This window comes from Mycteria americana, chromosome Z (genome assembly GCF_035582795.1).
Source record: "Mycteria americana isolate JAX WOST 10 ecotype Jacksonville Zoo and Gardens chromosome Z, USCA_MyAme_1.0, whole genome shotgun sequence".
NCBI classification, from domain to species: Eukaryota; Metazoa; Chordata; class Aves; order Ciconiiformes; family Ciconiidae; genus Mycteria; species Mycteria americana.
The window spans coordinates 27,428,084-27,447,514 of record NC_134396.1 but is presented as its reverse complement, the minus strand read 5'-3'; the positions used below and the strand labels follow the sequence as shown (position 1 = coordinate 27,447,514).

Below are 19,431 nucleotides of genomic sequence, written 5' to 3'. Positions count from 1 at the left end.
GGATCCTGGCCAGAGCTGCTTTGTGCTCTGGATGTTGTGTGGGGCGGCTGAGTCATCTCAGTGCTGTTTCTCACCGCGCTGTAGGGAGAAATTTTCTGATCATCTGTGGTCTGAACACTCTGCTTTTAACAGACGGCAGAGCGTGGCCTATAGAGTTAATTCAGTGGCATGCTCTATGTCATTACAATATTTTTTAATCTGCCTAAATTCCACTTTCTTTTTAAATTTTTTTTTCTTCCCGATCAAGAGGTCTTTGCTTTTACTTCTTTTACTCCGTGGAGTTAAGACCTATCTTTACTGAATCAGGCCCTGCCCAATTCACTAGCAAGAAGAGAAACATTCAACAACTATTTCAGAGCTCATAAATCAGAAAGGCCCTGGCAGTAATAAGTCTTCTAGAGCACTCTGAAATACAGTTCAAATCCACGAGTGAAATGTTATGGGTTGAAGCTAAATGGTGTTTTTCCTGAATGCTGTTGAGTACCTTGGCTTCTACACTGTAGGTCCTCACAAAAGCTGGTGTAATAGGGATCCTTGTTTTCATTGCTGCCCTTTGTTTTCAAAGTATTGCCACTTTGGGATGTGTAAGACAAGGCTGCAGAGTTTTTGCTGGTTTATTGGAGAAGCAATAGAAGTGGTGGAGGAGGCAGAGGGTAACTCATCTGTGTAGGCTTCATATACTTCCTTTGAAGTAGGTCAGGGGAAGGGCTCAGTATGTAATCTTACAGTAGTGCTTCTTTTGTCCAAAGGAGTTATTTTTTAATTTGTTCAGGGCTTTTTCCCCCCTTGTTTAAAAAGGATCTGTTTTATTATTTTCTTTCTGTTTCTCTCTCTGCCTCCCCTTCTTTTTTTCTTTTCCCCCCCCCCCCCCTTGGTTTTGTGCAAAACAAAATTTGTTTCTGTAACATCTTGATGAAAGTGTGTTCCACTCCACGGTTTGATGAATATTCAGAATGGGCGCACTGAACAAAGTAGAGCACTTGGTCTGTTAAGCAAGAGGCTCAAAGTCAAGAATAAACATAAGTTCCCAGGCTATGGTTGGGAGCGACCGAGATCTAATATGCTTAGTCTCGCATGGGGGTACAGGGAGAAGAAAGCTAGCTAGGGGGTAGTAGCCAGGGGAGAGTGGCAATGGGATTAGCTTCAAAGGAAGCGATCACCAGGGTGCCGCATCAGGTCCTTTCAGCAAAACCGCAGGCAGAGATTAAAAAGTGGGGGGAATAGAGAACAGGTTATTAAAAATACTGGAAAATTGTCAAAATATTGTAATTTCTGTGGCAACACTTCTTTGGTTTTTCTTGTTTGTTTATTTTGTCATCCCCCTTCCTTGTTTACACATACATGACAGAGATGGAAAGCTGAAGGAAGCAGATCAAATCCTTGCTATTAACGGACAAGCCCTTGATCAGACAATTACACATCAACAGGCTATCAGCATCCTACAGAAAGCAAAAGATAATGTCCAGCTAGTTGTGGCCAGGGGCACTTTCCCTCAGCTCATCAGTCCTGTAGTTTCCCGGTCTCCATCTGCTGCTAGCACAGTTTCAGCCCATTCCAACCCGGTGAGTATACCCCAAATGTCTGTGTATTCAGTTCTGGGCATGTGTGCGCTTGACTGCATCTAGTATTTTGAGACTTTTTTTTGTAACTTGTATGTACATTTCCTTCACAGTTCTTGAGGTTTTTCTTCTATCTGTCTTTGTTGTACCTTCTCCCATGCAAAGAGTAGAAAATATTCAGGCTTGCTGGGGGGGGATCTTGATCTTGGATGTATTCCTTCTTCCCATCTGCCAAATTCTCTGTGTTCACCAATGCAAATACAACATGTTTACGTTACTTTATGAAGCGTTATTTTGAGGTAGTGGTAAACAGGATCTTTTTTTCTCTCTGCCTTCTGCTTGGGCAAACAGAAATTTTTGAGGCAGTGCAATCTGATCTGCACCACCAGCTGGATGGGTGCTTCTCCGTTTGTTTCTCTGTTGTCTGTTAGCGGTGGGGCTCAAGTAAAGCAACGAGAGAGAGCCATCAAAATGGCATGTGTAGGGACACACTTTAGGAACCCCAGAAAACAGCTCTGCTACATTTCCTTTCTTTTGAAAGCTTTTGTACATATAGGTGTAGAGAACATAGCTCATAAACATGGTGATACTAACTGCACTTTCTCTTCCTGGTGTCTTACTCATGTAATGGCTTGTCCTGGGATGAAATGGCCTATCTTTGGTTTCTGTAGGTTTTGCTGTTCAGTCATCTGTGGCCCTTCTTTAAGGGAGTTGATAATCAGAAGTATATGGAGCTGTCAGTCTGGAAAAAGCAGCTATTTTAGTGTTTATTTTAATCATTAGCATAACACCTTTAGTGAAGAAATTTCAGAATTGTTCTTTTCTTCTGTGTGCAGGAATAAAGCTGATTGGCCTAACTTTTCCTGTCAGCACATAGGAGAGGCCTGCGCTCTTCCAGTATTGCTGTGACACTCTTCTTTCACTATGTGATTGCCTCCATATGCTCTGAACAACTTCCCTTGCTTGAAAAAATATTCCTTTCAAACCTGCCACAGCTCCTTCTGTTTTTTGATGCATGCCTTTCCCAGTCCTTGTGTTCCCTTCGCTTAACTTGGAATTTGCAGTACCTTGATTATTCCAAAATAATTGCTTATTTTCGAGATCCTACCTGCTGGAGCATCAGCTGCGGTTTTAAATTTCAGATGAGTTTATGGTGTGGTTTGTTCTTCAAGAGAAACAATACCAGGAGCTTCCAGTCGTCCCTTCAGTACCTTGACACACAAGCGAGATGGCGTTTGTCTGTCTTTCAGAGCAGTTTTGCTCCCGCCAGAACATGAAGGCTGCCATCAGAGCTACTTCATTCCAGTGCTGTTGACATCAGACAACCCAGAAATCTTTGTTCATTACACAGGGGGCAATTCTGCTAATGCCTGCCTTGCAGTACCTGGTGCTGCTTTCAGCCTTAACCTCTGAACTGGGTTTATGCTTTCTCTTGTGCTTTGTTATAATGGCCTATGTGAACATGCACTTATCTGAAGGTTTTAATTTCAGTCCTGTGAGATTTCCTAGCAGCAGTATTTTTCTCACTTGCAAGCTTATATTTATTCCTTGTAGGTTCACTGGCAGCATGTGGAGACCATTGAGTTGGTGAACGATGGCTCAGGTCTGGGATTTGGGATAGTGGGAGGAAAGTCAACCGGAGTGATTGTTAAAACCATCCTCCCAGGAGGGGTGGCTGATCAGGTAAATTCAACCTACCCTTCTGCTTACTGTTCAGGAAGGTGTGAAGTTACTCGTTACTTTTATAATCAAGCTAAGTAGCTGTAGCTTTTTTCCTCATAAGTGTAAAAAAGAGAGAGCAAGTGATGAAATTTATCCTCAGTAAAGGTGTGTTTAGTACAGGGGATCAGTGCATTTGAATGTAAAAGCTGGATTAGGCTCTAAATCACATTTTCAAACCGCTTACATTATACATGTTTGTTGCAGATGCATTTAGACTCCTAATTCTTTCATGAATATACTGGTTGCAATCTGGAGGGGGACACACGCACCAAACGCTTACTTGCTCTGCCCAAACAGCTAAGGGCATCTGCTTCTCTCTGCTGGGCTCACTGAAGCTTGGAGCAGCATGTGGCTTCTTGCGTCTGCTTCAGGACACGGGCTCTGCTCCTGCCTGAAGGGCTCATGAGAATTGAATTTGGTGATCACAGCCCATTTCAAGCTTGTCTGTTGGACAAGTGTCTAGGGCTGCATTAATGATGGTCAAGGACTGAATAGGCACAGAGACTGGTCAGTCTTCCAACCACAGAACTGGTGGCCTGATAACAGGGCCTGGAGATGCATGGACAGGATTTACTGCCACACTCTTCCCTTGAGCAGGTAGATGGGTTCCTTTTACAGACCCGTCTCTTTAATACTTTTCATATGGGCTAAATTCATGTGAAGCTTTTTTATTGGTTAACGGTAAATCATTAGGAGAGTAAACCAGTGTAAAGCAATATAAATAACTGGATCGAAGTAAGGGAGAAATGTATTTTATTTTGAAGTTACAGTTACTCCTGAGGACCAGTTTTTAAATAGAAGTGTAAAGCTGAATATATGTTTGTATGCTGTCTTTTGGAAGTGTGTTTGGAAACGAAACCTGAAGTTCTCTAATCTACATGCAGTTGTTAAATGCCAGTAGGTAGTAACCATAACTATATGCATTTTTTTCTGTGCTTGCTGCTTGAAAAAGGATGTCCTGGATATTTCTGGGGAAATTTCTAGTAAAATTAGTGTGCCATTAGGCAACATACTTTTCTTCTCCCTGTTATCAGGGTATTGACTTGTCACCCAAAAGAAGTCACCTGGTTCATGTGTCTTAAAAGTGACTAAAGCTATGTGGTCTTTTTCTAATTGTATGGTACATGGGAGAAATGGCAGGATGTTAATAGATTTTTTTCATCATTATTCTTCCTCGAGCATGGGAGATTGTGTAGTGGAGACCACATCCTGAAAATTGGTGATACAGACCTGGCTGGAATGAGCAGTGAGCAGGTGGCACAAGTTCTGAGGCAGTGTGGAAATCGAGTGAAACTGGTAATTGCAAGAGGTCCTGTTGAGGAGCCACCTCCACCGGCAGTCCCTCCAGGTACACCAGTAACCATCTCCACACCAGAGAAACAAGTAAGCAACAGTGAATATACTTAACTCATGGCAAACTTTTACTTCCAACTTCCATTTCTGTTAACTGCTATTTGAGTGTCTTTCACGCTTATGTTTTCAAAAGCCAGGATTTTCTTTCCCAGTGGCAGTGTTCTCAACTGACAGTCTGGGAGAATTTAAATGTCATGAGTCCACAATGCAAGGAACTGTATGCTTGAAGCCTTTTGGGATCAAGGCTTAGGACTTCCATAAGTATGATCTGAATAACTTCTGGTTCTGAGATGCTTGTGATTGTGCAGTAATACGTTGGGAGCAACTGAAGCCATGCAGTCTTTTCTTCAGACAGAGCAAGCTGGCTCTGCAGCATTTCTCTGTCCACCTGTCCTTTTCCTCTCCCGGAGCATTTCTTATTTCCATATCATTGAAGCCATCCATCAGACAGTTCCTCCCTGTACCAACCAGCACGCAGATGCTGCTCCTTTCCTACATCACCTGGCATTGCTTATTTGCTAGACATCTTCCAAAAAAGTCAGCCAGCTGCTACCCTTATTCCCCTGCTGATGACTGTACTCTCTGTGCTGTTACTCCTCTGCAACCATCAGCCACTTAAAAAATGCTGTAAATATTATCATGTCCTGTCAGCTCAAAACCTCTACAAGGTAGGTCATTTGCATGTTTGCAGCAAAGCCTGGTTTCAGGGGAGCCACAAACAGTAGTGTTTTGTATCATGTAATTATGACCAGATACATTTAATTGTGAATACGTGGAGTAAGTGAATGAGAGAATAAAAAGGTGGTTGTTTTTGAGTCTACAACTAGATAGAATTTATGCCTTACAAAGAATTTTTTGTTTTAACTTTTTCCTATTATTTTTCGAGACATTTTCTTCCCAGTTACAAATTACATTTCAGATAGGTTACTTTGGAAGAAAAAAAGCCTTAAAAATTTTTGCATGGTTACCATTATTTTGCCTCTGTCCGTTGTAGTGGTGTCTGTGGAAAACACTGTGGCTGTATGGCAAAGAAAGTTAATCTTAACATAGAGTCTTCTGAACATCTAAGAGGAGAGACAGACTGGTACTTTTGTGTTTCTACAGCACTCAGAGGCAGGAAAACCTGGCTATTAGGTAAAGGGATCAATATTTAGCCCGAATATTATTTATCTGAAAGGCAGCAGTCTCAACAGAGAAGCTGACTTTGATGATTTCATCTGTGTATATTTCTTCAGTATTTGCCTTTCTGAGGTTATATGATGCAATGTTGAAGGCCATATCTGCAGCTGCAGGATGTGTTGGATTTCTAGTACCGAGGAAATAGCTCAAAGCCACCAAGTGGCAAAATTTGACATTTTTGCCACCTTCCTCTCCATTTCCATCCTTTTCAATACTTTGTTCTTGGAACATCTCTCCTGGCAGGAGGCAAGCTATTTTTAAACTGCTTCTGCCTGTACAAAGTCTTGTTCTTGGAGGGAGCACCCAGTTAATGGTGCTGCAAGCCTCATTAATTTGGGTCTGGAGTGAAGATGATGATGGAAACAGCTTGGTTTGTCTGTTTCTTCCTGGCAAATACAGGGTGGGTGAAGACTTCAGAATGCTCTTAAAGCTGTTAGTGAGAGCAGAATGGCTTTCCAAAATGGGCACTTCTCATCATATCCCCTGTAGATGTCTATCCTGTAAAAGTTCATGAGGTTATGGAAATTGGAGCAGTTTTTTAGTGGCATTACCTGTGGTGAAAATAATCCTCTATTATCAAGCAGAGAGGCAGTGAAAGCAGTAGAAATTTATTTTTCTTGTGTGTGTTTGTGGTTTTGGGTGGAGTTGTTCAGGTAAAGAACTGAAGTCAGATTCTCTTTTGGCAAGTAGCATCATAGCTCTCCTGAAGTCGTCTTTTTTTTGGCACATGCATACTCATCTAGTCAAACTTGGTTTAGTTAGTATCTGCCTGGTTGCTGTATTGGTACTTCAAAAAATATTAGCTGCTATTTGTCATGCAGAAGAGACAGAATAAAATAAGGGTATAGCAGGATCTTGATAGATTTGTACTATATTTATGAATTCCCATTTTAAATATGTGCATAGATTTTGATGTCCATGTAAATACAATGAAATTGAAGCCTTGTATATGTAATCGTATACTGATATATATCGGCTATGGAAGTGGCTAGTAAGTGTCTGTTTCAGATGAAAAATGAAAAATTTTTAAAAACACTTTTTTAAAATTTCAAATGAAGTTTTATAAGTTGATTTTTTTCTTTAAATACGAAAGCAATGTTGTTGAAATGGGATTTTAGTATGTATTGTGCTTACATTAACAATAAATAAATGAATTCATTACTCCAAAAATTCTTTGTTATTGAAATTCAGAGGGCTGTAGTAGGTGTTAGCAGAGATTGTAATTATTTAACTAGCTGGAAGTATAATTGCTACTTTCTAAAACAGAATTTTTAAGTCTTTCAAAAGCAAGAAACATAATTGCCTCAGTAGAAATAGCTTTTATTATGTTTTAAACTTGGCATGCATAGGAAAAAAATAGCTATAGTTATTGAACAGGAATTTAAACAAATAGAATACAAAATACAATTTTGATCTTTTTTGTTCTTTTAAATAACACAGCAGTCTAAAGCTGGTTCTGAGAAGGTCCCAGAAGGGCAGCAAGCTACATATTCTAACATTTAAGCATGGTTTGTGTAACTTACTGTACAAGAGGTTCATTGTTCAATTTGTACAAATTTCACCAGTCATTTTAGTAATCAAATAATGATTTTCTGGGTTAGAGGGTAATATCCCAGGGGCAGTGGGGTGGGGAGGCTGTGACCTGCATTGCTTTACAGTGAGGAATATTACCTACGTCTAGTTTCTCTGCTGAATATCAAATAAGAGCAGAAACAAAGTTGGTACTTTCTTTTTTACATTTGTGTCTAATTTTACATGTTAATGACATCAAAGAATGTGGTGGATCTTTAAAGAAAAAAGCTTCCTTTCTAATCATGTTTTTCTTATTAGGCAGATACTTCTGTTGATAGCTGTGAAGATGGGGAGAAATTTAATGTCGAACTCACTAAAAACAACCAGGGATTAGGAATAACTATTGCTGGTTACATTGGAGACAAAACGTCAGGTAATGATTCCTGGAGTTTACTATACAATCTGTTGTGTACTGTGGTGTATGTGTGTCAAAGACTTAATTTTAGTTTTGGTATAGCATGTCTAAGAAAAACCTTCACCATCTAAAATCTTTTTAAAGTTTGTAAAGAAAAAGGAATTGTTTTCCTTTTGTGAGAAGGACATTCAGATTAGAAGCAATCAGTTTTATTATAAAATCCCACCTCAGCATTTTTTAATCAATCTTTATATTCACTCTTGGCTAAAGCTTGTGCTTACATGTTTTTGCAAAACAATTCTAAAATAGATTGAGCCATTTTTGTTAGAACTGGCTGGGCTTTTTAAATTACATTTTCATTTTTAAACGGGTCTTACAAGATAACACATTAGTATTCTGAGTAGTTTTAGAAGGTACTATTTTTTAAACAGTATGTATAGTACTGCTGGCAGATAAAGAATTCCTTAGTGACTTCTGGATATAAAAAGTGTTTGTTGACCTCTGGGCTGTTGCAGCCAACAAATAAGTTAATTTAAATAAATAAATGCAACAGTGTTCGTGTACAGTTGTGTATTTTTACTTTGTAATTTCCACTGCATTTTTCAGGAAAATGATCCAGAACTCTGTTAGGCCTCCCTAGCGGGGATTTGGCAAATGCAATACTGCTAGGAAGGGACAGTTGTTGAATGTGTTGTAAAACTTCTCCAAGAGCTGTTGGCTTGACTTCTACCCATGTATATATTGTTAGAAAAATGTATGGATAGATATATCCCACGTTATTGGCACTTTATAGGCATAATTTGTTGGCTTTGAGAAGCTGGACTAAATTTTAACAGTCTGTTCCATAGGACAGGATGGTCACAGTTTGTGTAGGTCCGAACTTCAGCAGCTTCCAGTTGAATCTTTAAAAGGCAAATTAAATTGTAGAACATGTGATAGATCTGACAGCATGTTTTAACTGATTTAGTGTTGGAGTATTACCATCTTTGATTTTAAATTATTGTGCTGCATATAACTGCATTAGAAAATATTCTTGCCTTAGGAACTAATTGGGCATCTCACTTCATTTTGTGACATAACACTGAGTTAAAGAACAACTTTGCTGTCAGTGAGGCAGCAAAAAACCTATTGGACAGCAAGATCTGCAGCTGAATCTTTCATGAATGACAAATAGCAACTTGTCATGTTACCATACAGCTGTATGATATAAAAACGCTTGGAAGTTAGTAAGACTAGCCATTTAATTATTTGCAAAACCTGGTGTGCTGATCTTGGCTGTGGTAGAGTTCATTTTCTTCATAGTAGCTAGTATGGGGCTATGTTTTGGATTTGTGATGAAAACCGTTGATAATCCAGGGATGTTGTAGTTATTGCTGAGCAGTGCTGACACAGAGTCAAGGCCTTTTCTGCTTCTCACCCCACCCCACCAGCGAGGAGGCTGGGGGTGCACAAGAAGTTGGGAGGGGACACAGCTGGGACAGCTGACCGCAGCTGACCAAAAGGATATTCCATACCATATGATGTTGTGCTCAGCAATAAAGCTGGGGGGAAGGTTGGTGGAGGGGTTTGCTGTTCAGGGACTGGCTGGGTATCGGTCGGTTGCTGGTGAGCAATTGTTTTCATTTACATCGCTTGTCTTCTTGGGTTTTATTTCTCTCTCTTTGTTATTTTCCTTTTCATTACAATTTTTATTATTATTATTATTATTATTATTATTATTATTTATTTATTTAATTAATTAATTAATTTCAATTATTAAACTGTTCTTATTGCAGCCCATGAGTTTTCTCACTTTTGCCTTTCCAGTTCTCTTCCCCCATCCTGCTGGTGGGGCGGGGAGTGAGCAAGCAGCTGTGTAGTGCTTAGTTGCTGGCTGGGGTTAAACCACGACATCTGGGAAAACATCAAATTAAGAAAAAACAGAAAAGAATTGTCAGTGTTGTGACTTAAATATATTTGTAGTCTTATTTGTCCTAAGCTGAATGTAGTCATTAGAGCAAAACATAGATTTAGCCCTCCTTCCTGCGAACTTTTGTCATATTGAGGCCCAGTAAAAGATGGATTTCAGGTCTGCAAAGGCACTAGGGTGTCTTGACAGCCATTAAAACCCATTTGTTGTGGATTACCTTCCCATCAAACGTATTCATTTAACAGAGTTGGAACATTTGTTGAGGGAAAGTAGATTCTGTTAAGATTTCTGATACCAATGTTACAGGCCTCTGACTCTGAGACGTGATTTCATGCCAGTTCATGCTAGTATTTTTTCTCTATTTCATGTATACTGTGCAACATGTTCATGTAGGAACTCCATAGATTTTCACTTTACTGAGCTGCTGAAGTTGTTACAAATTCCAGTCTGTTTTTCCTGAAATGGATTTCTTTTTGTAAAATGTCCCTTCTTTAGTTGTTTTATATATATGACTTTTCCTTCTGATTCAAAATCAGTAACTGTCTAAAATGGTTCTGTTTTGGGGTTTGGATTTTTTTTTTTGTTTGTGTCTTTTTTTTTTTCTTTTGTGTCTTTTTTTTTCAATTGGATCAAATACTGACTTACAGCTGTAGTTAAAAGCTGGTTCAAATGTAAGTAGTAGTCCTGCGTGCTTATAATTTTCTGCATTTGGTTATCCAAGCATGCATTTTCTTAAGCAGTTATTAAGTACAGAGAAAATACAGAATTTACCAGGTTAGTGTACTTAAACTGAATTTTCTGCCCTGCAGTTTTAAATCTGACCAAGAGTTAGGGGTAGGTTTTTTGTCGATGTTGGTTTCAACATTTAGATTAAGGTAAGTTAGAATATTTCTTCTTTTGCAGCAAGAATTGGGAATTTGGTGTTGTAAGATTTTGAATGAAATCTAGTCCAGTGCAAGCTGACATTAATCAGGCTCATCCTTTAGGAAGATAATGATATATGTGTTTTACTTAAAGCATATACTTTCTTGAGGATTCTTTCCTTATCTTACCTGGAGATTGTGTTTTCTTTCTTTTTCTCCCTTTGGCTGGTGGCATTAGTTGGAGATTGTTGCATTATTTAAACTGTTTCTTAATAAGTTAGTTAATATAATTTTCTCTGTTTCTTCATCCCAGAACCTTCTGGTATCTTTGTGAAAAGCATTACAAAAGGCAGTGCTGTTGAACATGATGGCAGAATCCATGTGGGAGATCAAATTATAGTTGTAAGTAAACACAGAAAGAAATGAGATCGTTTGTCTGCAAAACTCTACTTCTTTAAGTTGTAACGAAATACTCATATAGTACGTGTTTAAAACATTTAGGATTGGTGTTGAAATGGTAAGTCCTTTTTTTGACTGAGTATTCGATCACATTATCTTTCTGATTATGCTACTTGTGTGTAACTTGTGTTTCTTAATAAAATCTGTGTTGTATGTGTGTGTCTTACCAGTAGGAGCTTTGAAACTGTTTAGTAAAGGCAAAGTTTCAAAGTTTGATTCAAATTAAGCAACTGTTTTCAAAATGGTTTTTAAAAATATGTCATTAAAGTTTTAGATGCTCAGAGAAAGAAGAAAATATTTTCATGCATAAAATGCTAGTTGTGTGGTGAAAATCAGGCCATGAATGCAGGAACCATGTTTTTGTGGCTGTCATAGATCTGGCCTTGCATTTGTGTGAAGGCAGCACTAAGAACAAGTTAGGATCTCTCTCCAAGTACAAATGTGCCTGCATGTTTGTATGTGGAAATATATATGGTTTTTATAATGATTTAAATGCTGACTACAAATGGCTAAAATTGATTATTCCGAAGTTTGATTTCTTCTACTGCAGATGCAGAAGGAGAAGAAGATTTGAGTGACCTCAGACAAAAGAATAATAAACATTTTTAAAATATGGTTTGCTTAAGTGTGGAGGAAAAATTAAATAACCCCAGCTCATTTTTAATTACTTTATATTTAGAAGAGCACCAGAGTTGGAAGAAGTTCAGAGAAGGGCAACAAAATGATTAAGGGTCTGGGGGGAGTTGTTCTTCGTGCAGGAGGAATTAAAATAATGGAATATGTGTGTTGTATAGATAGACTGAAACAACTACAGGAGACAAGGGATATAGTATTGTTAGAATTATTTCAGAAATTAAAGGCACTGAGGGGTGAGACAGAGAAAGAATAGGATAATATGGAGTTTGCAGGGAGAAGGAGAATAAAAAGTGAGGTGCACTAGGGATAATGGGATGAAATTGAACAATGCCAAAGTCTTGAGTTTCAGAAAAAAACCCTGTGTTAATGAGATAATGGGGTAACTTCAAAAAGAAGAGGCCAAAATCTTGTTCTTTAGAGTATTAAAATGATGGACCAGGGATAACATCTGGCTGGCTGGGACAGTGTTTGATAGGGAAATTGGACTTCACTGTGTCTGAGGTTACTTGGCCTTAGAACGGCTGCACTCTGTAGTTCTTTCTATCACAGTGGATGGATGTGTCTCTCCTCACCCTCCCCTCCCCAGCTCTCCCAGCCATGGCTGTGTTGGTTTATTCACCCAGTATTTTCTACTTGGAGGTGGGTATGGCTGAAGCAGTCAAGCAGGCAGGCTGCACAACATGCCCTGCACAGCATGTGCTGTGTCCTTTGCACCTCACAGAGCAGATCTGCCTGGCCCCACTGTGGTGGGCACCCAAAGCACTTCTCCCCACTTCACTGTGGTACTGGTTGTTACCTGGCTGCGGGGCATTCTGGTGAAAGTACTTAATGTATCCAATGTCATTAAGTCATCCAGGTTTTTGTTCTTGTACCTCTGCTTGCTTTGAGCTCAGGCTAACAGATGCTGAGAGCTCACCATATGATTTTGCCCTGGACATCTTTTTTTTTCTGGGTCTTGTCTTATGGGCTGAAAAGCTGCTTAATCCTGCAGGTGGATGGAACAAATCTTCAGGGTTTTACTAACCAGCAAGCAGTTGATGTTTTGCGGCACACGGGACAAACGGTTCGGCTCACTTTGATCAGAAGAGGGCTTAAGCAGGAAAATCATATTCAGCCCCAGGAGGACTTCAGTGCTGCTGTTGAAAAGGACTTACTGTTCCAAACAATGGATAGTGGCACAGCCAAAGGTAATTAAAACTGGCTTTGCTTTAAAGTTGGCTTGAAACATTTTTCTTCTCAATTGCAAACTGGAAATAAAATGGGCCAGATTCATTCTGGGGAGCTATTACTGACGGCAGAGCAGCTGTACATGAGGGGAGAATTTGGTCTACTATGGTTTGATTAATCTTTTAGACACAGTGGTATTATTTGCTACATTTTCAAAGTGAGTGTTGAAAGCTCTGGCTGCATTGCTTCAAGACTTTGATCCTGCAAATCTTCAAATGGTAAGAAGGCAGTGAACATTTTATGCGTGCTCAAGGGGGAGAGCTGCATTCAAGAGCAAGCAAAGAGATACCCTCCACAATGATCAAAAGCAAGTCTCAGTTCCTTTCACTCTTCCACGTCAGTGTCACAAGCTTGAAGTATGAGAGGAGTGGCCTATATCTAGAGTTTATTAATAATCTGATAGGGCATTAACTATGTATGTGTACAAAGTTCAGAAGCCAATGACCAATATTAATTTTGCTGCTGATGAGATTATATTAGTGAAGCTTAATCTTATACTGTGCACATCTCAAAGTATATGTGCCAGACCTTGAAAGTCAGTGTGTTTGAACAGAATATCTGCACAGAGGCTGGCTGCACAGATTTTTTTCAGGTATTTGTGTTGTAGGTTGATGTCAGCAGAAGTATATCACAACTCATAGACTGAGGCATAATCCCCACCTCGCACAATATTTTGAAGGACCCAGTAGTATGTTATCTGTATGGCATCCTCTCATTCTCACCTTTAGCAAAAATTACAGAGGAAATGCTCAGAAAGTGCTGTTTCTCCAGCCTAGAGGTGTTCAAGACAGCTGACAGTCAGCAACATACCTAACAGAACTCTGTGGTAGGAGAGGCTTTCTACAAGTGAAAAGTCTGTCAGGTATGACGGTCTCCAAGTCTGTAGCATTTTTGTTTTTCCGTGTCAGCTTCCTGAATTGCACAAAGGAAAGAAGAGGGAAAAAAAAAGGTAATACAAGGGTGCTAAAGAATGTATATTTGTATGTTTTCCGGTAACTTTTCTTTCAATCGTATTGATACGGCTACTGATAGCTGTGCTTCTTTTTCTTGTTTCATTGAAAAATTCACTGGAGAAGGCAAAATGTCATCAAAATATGGCATTTCTTCTGGGCCCCTCATGCCAGATTCCATTTGCCAAATATGGGTCCTCTGAAGTCCAGTGGAAGAGAGAGTCAGTGCCCTGAGGCATGCCTATGAGCTTGATGAATATTACAACACATAGAATAGCTGAAAAGGCTGCTTCTTCTTTTTCCAGATAACGGTGAAGTAGAACAGGGATCCCCATCACTGCCATGCAGTGCCAGTCCGTTAAATATTGGAGAGGACATGAAACAACAGGAAACAGGTTTGCAATGTTTAATATTTTATTTTGTGAAAATGCACTTGGGTGTGCTGACACAAAGATGAGGTGTTTTGTGTGCCTTTCCATCTCCTGTGTGCTGTGTAGGTGAGGTACAGCTAGAAAGTGAAAGTAATCATACATGTAAGCATGTACTCTTGAGTGCTCTAAGATCATTGACTACTGTATGTCTCTGAAAATAATTATGTGTCAAAGATGTCACATGAAGCAGTCTACTTCCACTACATGCTCAGCCCTCTTTTTAGTCTAGTTGTGTATTAAACTTTTTTCCTCCTCATTCCCCAACATGCCTTATCTTTCTACCTGCTTGCAGCTGCCCAGCTGCAGTTCCAGGACTTCTACCTCTTCTGATAAACTTCCCTTTCACAAATGCTTGCCTTCATTTCAATCTCTGTTCTCTGATAATATTTGAAATTCAGTCAGTTCTGGTGCACTGATACGTTCTGATGTTTCCCACCATGCTCTTGGTGGAAATTCTTATTTTCTAATCGGTATTTTCCTTTCCCTCTTGAATGGTTAAGGCACTGTGCTGCATTTCATAAGTCCTATGTGATGATATGTTTTCCAGATTGAGACAGCACTTGATGTGTTTTCTAACATTTTCCTGCTTCCAGAGGTAGAGGGGAACTGAAAAGCATCACCCATATGAGTTCTGTGATATGTATCTTTTCATAACTCATGCTTTCCACTATCCTGGATAGCTGAAGACTTTGTTTTAAACACCTTTCCTTCAGATACTGCAAGGTCTCTGCTTTGGGGAAAATACTGTCATACTTGAATGCCACACAACACCTGGCTTTATTTTTAGTAATGTTTCTGAGCAATGACTAGATTTAAAACTGAGTCTGAGGCTGTTAGTCACTTTAAATTCTTACTAAAAGTCAGTGGGAGTTGGGAACTTAATCTGGTAATCAAGATTCTAGTCTTCGCCTGTGATGAGCGTTCAGATCTGAAGAGTTTATTCTGATACCCTAGGCACAGCACAGACCATGGACCTTGAATATGTGAGGTCCTGTTAAATCCACTGTGTTTGAGGACTGTTGTATCTAAATACTGCTTTTTGTTGTTTCCTGCCCTAGAATTTAAACAGTGTGAATACGGGGAAAATAAGCAGGAGGAAAGCATTTCTCTGGTTTTTCAACCTGCACGTAAACTTTCAATCAAGTTAAGAATTGCTGCAGTTTGCTGCCTAGCTTGTCATTGTATTTTTCACAGCATCATTACTTTTCTCCTCTCCTTCCCTTCCAATTTCCTTTCTGCTCTTTAGCTATTAGAACTATTTCTCATTGTAATTGTGCACGTATGTGAATCTAACAAAAAAAGAAAAAAAAAAAGAAAAAAAGAAAAAGAGCTAGGACTTGAGTTTTCTCACTGCCCTCTAGGGCCTACAGTTTCAAAAAATCTTTAACAGTTGCGCTCATAGTTTTGAAAGTACAAAACCTCCAGCTTTTGTTTGAAAACTTTCCTTGGGCACACTCTGTAAAGTGCAGGGTCTGTCCAAAAGGATCGGTATGCAGTACCACATATGTAAGTATTTCGGCCATCCCCCTGAATCAATCTGATCAGCCCACACACAGTCTGGTTTAACAAATGCCCCGGGGCATGCATACAACTTTTTCATTTGCATTGTGCCCGTTATCTTGTAAAGTTGCATTAAATTCACTCAGCACTGAGGCTAGTTTAAATATGTATCCTTTGTTCCCTGCTATTCACACCAAACTTTTTAACTGAACTTCATGTCTTTCAAATTACAGTTAGTTTTGCGGGGGTGGGATCTAATACTATTTTGTAAGTTTCTCCTCTGGTAAACTCAAGCCTGATGAGGCAAAACATTTCAAGATTTTAGTCATATTTAGGAGAGTTCTGGCATCACGGGAATGATTGTGTAGTCTTGCATGGTCCGTATACTTTATCAGTTATAGGAATAGACAGGGTGTTTTACTTTTTGTCGCAGTAATCTCAGACATAACTTTTAGATTTCCAGCTAACTACCACAGAAGAAGCAGCTACAAAGGCAAAGTGGCAGAGGATTATGGGTTCGAATTATGAAATAGTGGTAGGTAAGCTTTGATTACTTTTACTAAATGCCCTTTGATCTGTCCGCCTATTATGTTGCTAACATACAAATATGTTTGTATTGAATTTGTTCCTTTATTTATAAAAATCATACATATGCTCCTTAATCTGTTGGGAGTATTTTATTTTGATTATAAATTTTGAATATAGATATATATTTTTCTGTATTGATTTTAGCAAAATAATCACAGGCTTCTTAGGTTACTGTGCCTATGAGTATTGTTTCACAGATTTCCTAGCTTCAAGGGGATAAATGTGTATTAGAGGAAAAAATAATTTTTAAGGTGAACTTCAAAGCTGCCTTAATTAGCCAGAATTTGAAGCTAGTGCTTGCAACGTCTTACCCATTCTGCATACTGAATGAATTGTTTGATGTAATCATCTAAATAATGCATAGGACATTTACTTTAGATACAGTTGAAAAGCAGTGTCTGAGTTTAGGACTTCATTTCAAAATTATATGCCAGAGCTGCAATGTCTGGAAAAGTATGTTTTACTAGATATGTTGTTGTCATATACAGTTCCCTCTTGTTTATGCTGAAGTAGTATGTGATCAAAGTTTCAGTTTTTACTCGACTGCCCCCTGATCCAAGCATTTGTCACATTTTTACACAAATGCATTGCAGAGTCTCTTTCCCATCTGGCATAGATCATACTGGATTGGGCTGTGTTTCAGTTTCTGTGCTTAAGGGGCTTTTCTTGTTGTTCTTGCGTAAGAGACTGAAGCACCACATAAAAGCAGGTAAAAGAGTAGGTCTGTGATGCTGACTTTGTGTCCACATGCATGGGGCAACATAGTCACGTTACTCCAAACAGGGTGTTTTGGTCTTTTGTGGTTCCTGGATAACACTCTGTGAATCCATAACAGTAGTTTCCTTTCCAGAATAGTCTACTATCTTGTGATTGTGTAACTTTCACTAAGGGTAGCCTGCAGATTTTAGTTTTTATCTAGTATTTGTTTTTTCCCTCTCAATGCTTTTCATCTTATTGGGAAGTTAAAGTTGGATTCTTTCTTTTAAGCTGCAGTTACTATTTCCCTCAGTGTTGTTGAAAAACCTAAGCTAGTAACTTTGGATGCTTTTGCAGTCTAGAAGTCTGCATTACATGTGACAATATTTCTGGTTTCTCACTTCTGGAATATCCACCTTATTGTATGTAAATTGAAATGAAAAGTAACAGGTACAGCTGTAAATATGTCAAAAGTAACCATGTCTTAATCTTATTTTAGGTGGCTGTAGTTAACAAATTTAGCGAAAGCAGTGGGTTAGGGATAAGCCTTGAAGCTACAGTGGGACACCATTTCATCAGATCTATCTTACCGGAGGGGCCAGTTGGACGAAGCGGCAAGCTGTTCAGTGGGGATGAGCTGCTGGAAGTAAGAAAAAATACTACTTTATCTTAGTCTGCATTCAGTAAGATTTTTGAGCAGTGACTTGCTTCTCACAGGTTATGACTTTGGGAATGTAGCATGTCTAACTGTGTACCAGATGTTACCAGAAGTGCTTGAGCAGTCACTTCATACGTACTTATGCCTATTTATTATGTGTATGTATATGCTTACATGCATTTCTCAGCTGATTTTTCAGATACAGTTCAAGGTCACCAAAAAAGAATACCTAGCAAAAGCATTAAGATTTAACAGGAATATCCTTACACAGTGAAGGGACTAAACACCTGTTTACTGTTCTAAATAATTTTCTTAGAATTAAAATGTGAATTTGGTTCTCGTGAATGCAAGAAACATGAAGGGACAGGTAATGTGGTGTTTGTAGGGTGGTGTCACGCAATTTATGAGACTATCCATTAAGTTCAAAACTTACCTTGGTGCTGATTCTGAGCACCAAATTGAGTAGAAATTAAGGGTTGACAATGTCCATTAGCATGGTGTTTGTTGGGTTTTTTGTTGTTGTTGTTTTTGGTTTTGTTTGTTTGGTTTTTGGGGTTTGTTTGGTTGTTTTTTTGTTTTTGTTTTTGTTTTTTTTAAATCAAGTGTTTAGTGATTGGGCTTTTCTTTTTACCCATTTTTGTTCACTGTACTTCTAAACACTGTTTATTCTTTATTTATTTAGGTGAATGACATCTCTTTGCTTGGAGAAAACCACAAGGATGTGGTCAATATCTTGAAAGAACTGCCTGTTAAGGTGACAATGGTGTGCTGTCGTCCGGTAGTTCCCCCCATCACTCACCCAGAAGTACTGGAGAGTCTAAGTCTATCTGAGGTTCAGCTCACAGAAAAGGTATTTTGTCTTAAAAAAATCACTGAGAAAATGACCGTTTCCTTGAGAACAAACATATAAAGTTCTTGTACAAGATTAGAAAGTACATTTTAATATTTTAGGACTTGGAACCAGGTAAGTAGAAAAAGGCAAATTATGTTCATCAACCATACTTTAGGCCAACCAGAAGATGTCAATCCTGGTAGGTCATGGGCAGAAATATTCTGGGGCGCAGGTCTATCTACCGAAGTACTTAACTTCTGTTCTGCAGGTGGGCTGTGGGGGTATGGCAAACTGAACTGTGTGTTCTTTAGAATTTGAATGTATTTCATCTGGTTTTGAACTTTGCTTTCTGGGTTTGTGTTGTGCAGAACTGTGTGTGCATTCACTGGCAGACACACTTCTGTCACTCCTAAGTGCAAAGCACTGGGCAGCCTGATGTATTAAACACGCAGGAATGGTCTGCTGTGTAGTATACAAAGCAATAGCATTTGTATGAAAAGAGACACAGTTAATTCCGAGTTCTGGGCAAGGCACCAAATTCAGCTTACTGTTGCTAAGCTTTTCTATGAAACCAAGGGAAGAGAAAAACATATATGTGTGTGTATGTATGTGTGTGTGTCTGTTTTTTAAATGTTCTGACTCCTGTCAGTGCTACTATGTTTAGATCAAGGCATGTTTTTAGACTTACCGTTTAACAACAAATATCTCCTGTATATTTGAATACATGTACTAATGAAGTTTTCTGAAGTTTTTAGTTTGACAGAAATTCCATTTTGTAAATATTTTTTCCAGTGAGTACTTTTGTATACTTGCAGCATAACTATTTTGTTACAAGAATATGTGAATTCTGTGCTAGCTTTATCAGACTTGTTAACTCTGCTGAGTGCTTGCACTTTCTCTTTGCTTAGAGAAACATCACTTAGTTTTTGTCTTGTTCTTGAT

The 19,431-nt window shown here is 38.8% G+C and overlaps 1 protein-coding gene across 18 annotated transcripts in view; it reads left to right on the top strand.

Moving 5' to 3' along the window:
* The window catches only part of MPDZ (multiple PDZ domain crumbs cell polarity complex component), a 137,731-nt gene that overhangs the window by 20,596 nt on the left and 97,704 nt on the right, over positions 1–19,431 (top strand). For all 18 annotated transcript variants that reach the window (XR_012778903.1, XR_012778912.1, XR_012778915.1 and 15 more), the window contains 10 exons: positions 1,349–1,562; positions 3,114–3,242; positions 4,461–4,664; positions 7,644–7,758; positions 10,826–10,914; positions 12,599–12,794; positions 14,090–14,179; positions 16,171–16,250; positions 17,499–17,645; positions 18,340–18,507. Coding sequence is in view for 1 of the 18 variants with exons in the window: in XM_075526233.1 (XP_075382348.1) it covers positions 1,349–1,562; positions 3,114–3,242; positions 4,461–4,664; positions 7,644–7,758; positions 10,826–10,914; positions 12,599–12,794; positions 14,090–14,179; positions 16,171–16,250; positions 17,499–17,645; positions 18,340–18,507 (1,432 nt within the window). In the remaining 17 variants the exon portion in view is untranslated. The remainder of the gene's footprint in view (positions 1–1,348; positions 1,563–3,113; positions 3,243–4,460; positions 4,665–7,643; positions 7,759–10,825; positions 10,915–12,598; positions 12,795–14,089; positions 14,180–16,170; positions 16,251–17,498; positions 17,646–18,339; positions 18,508–19,431) is intronic.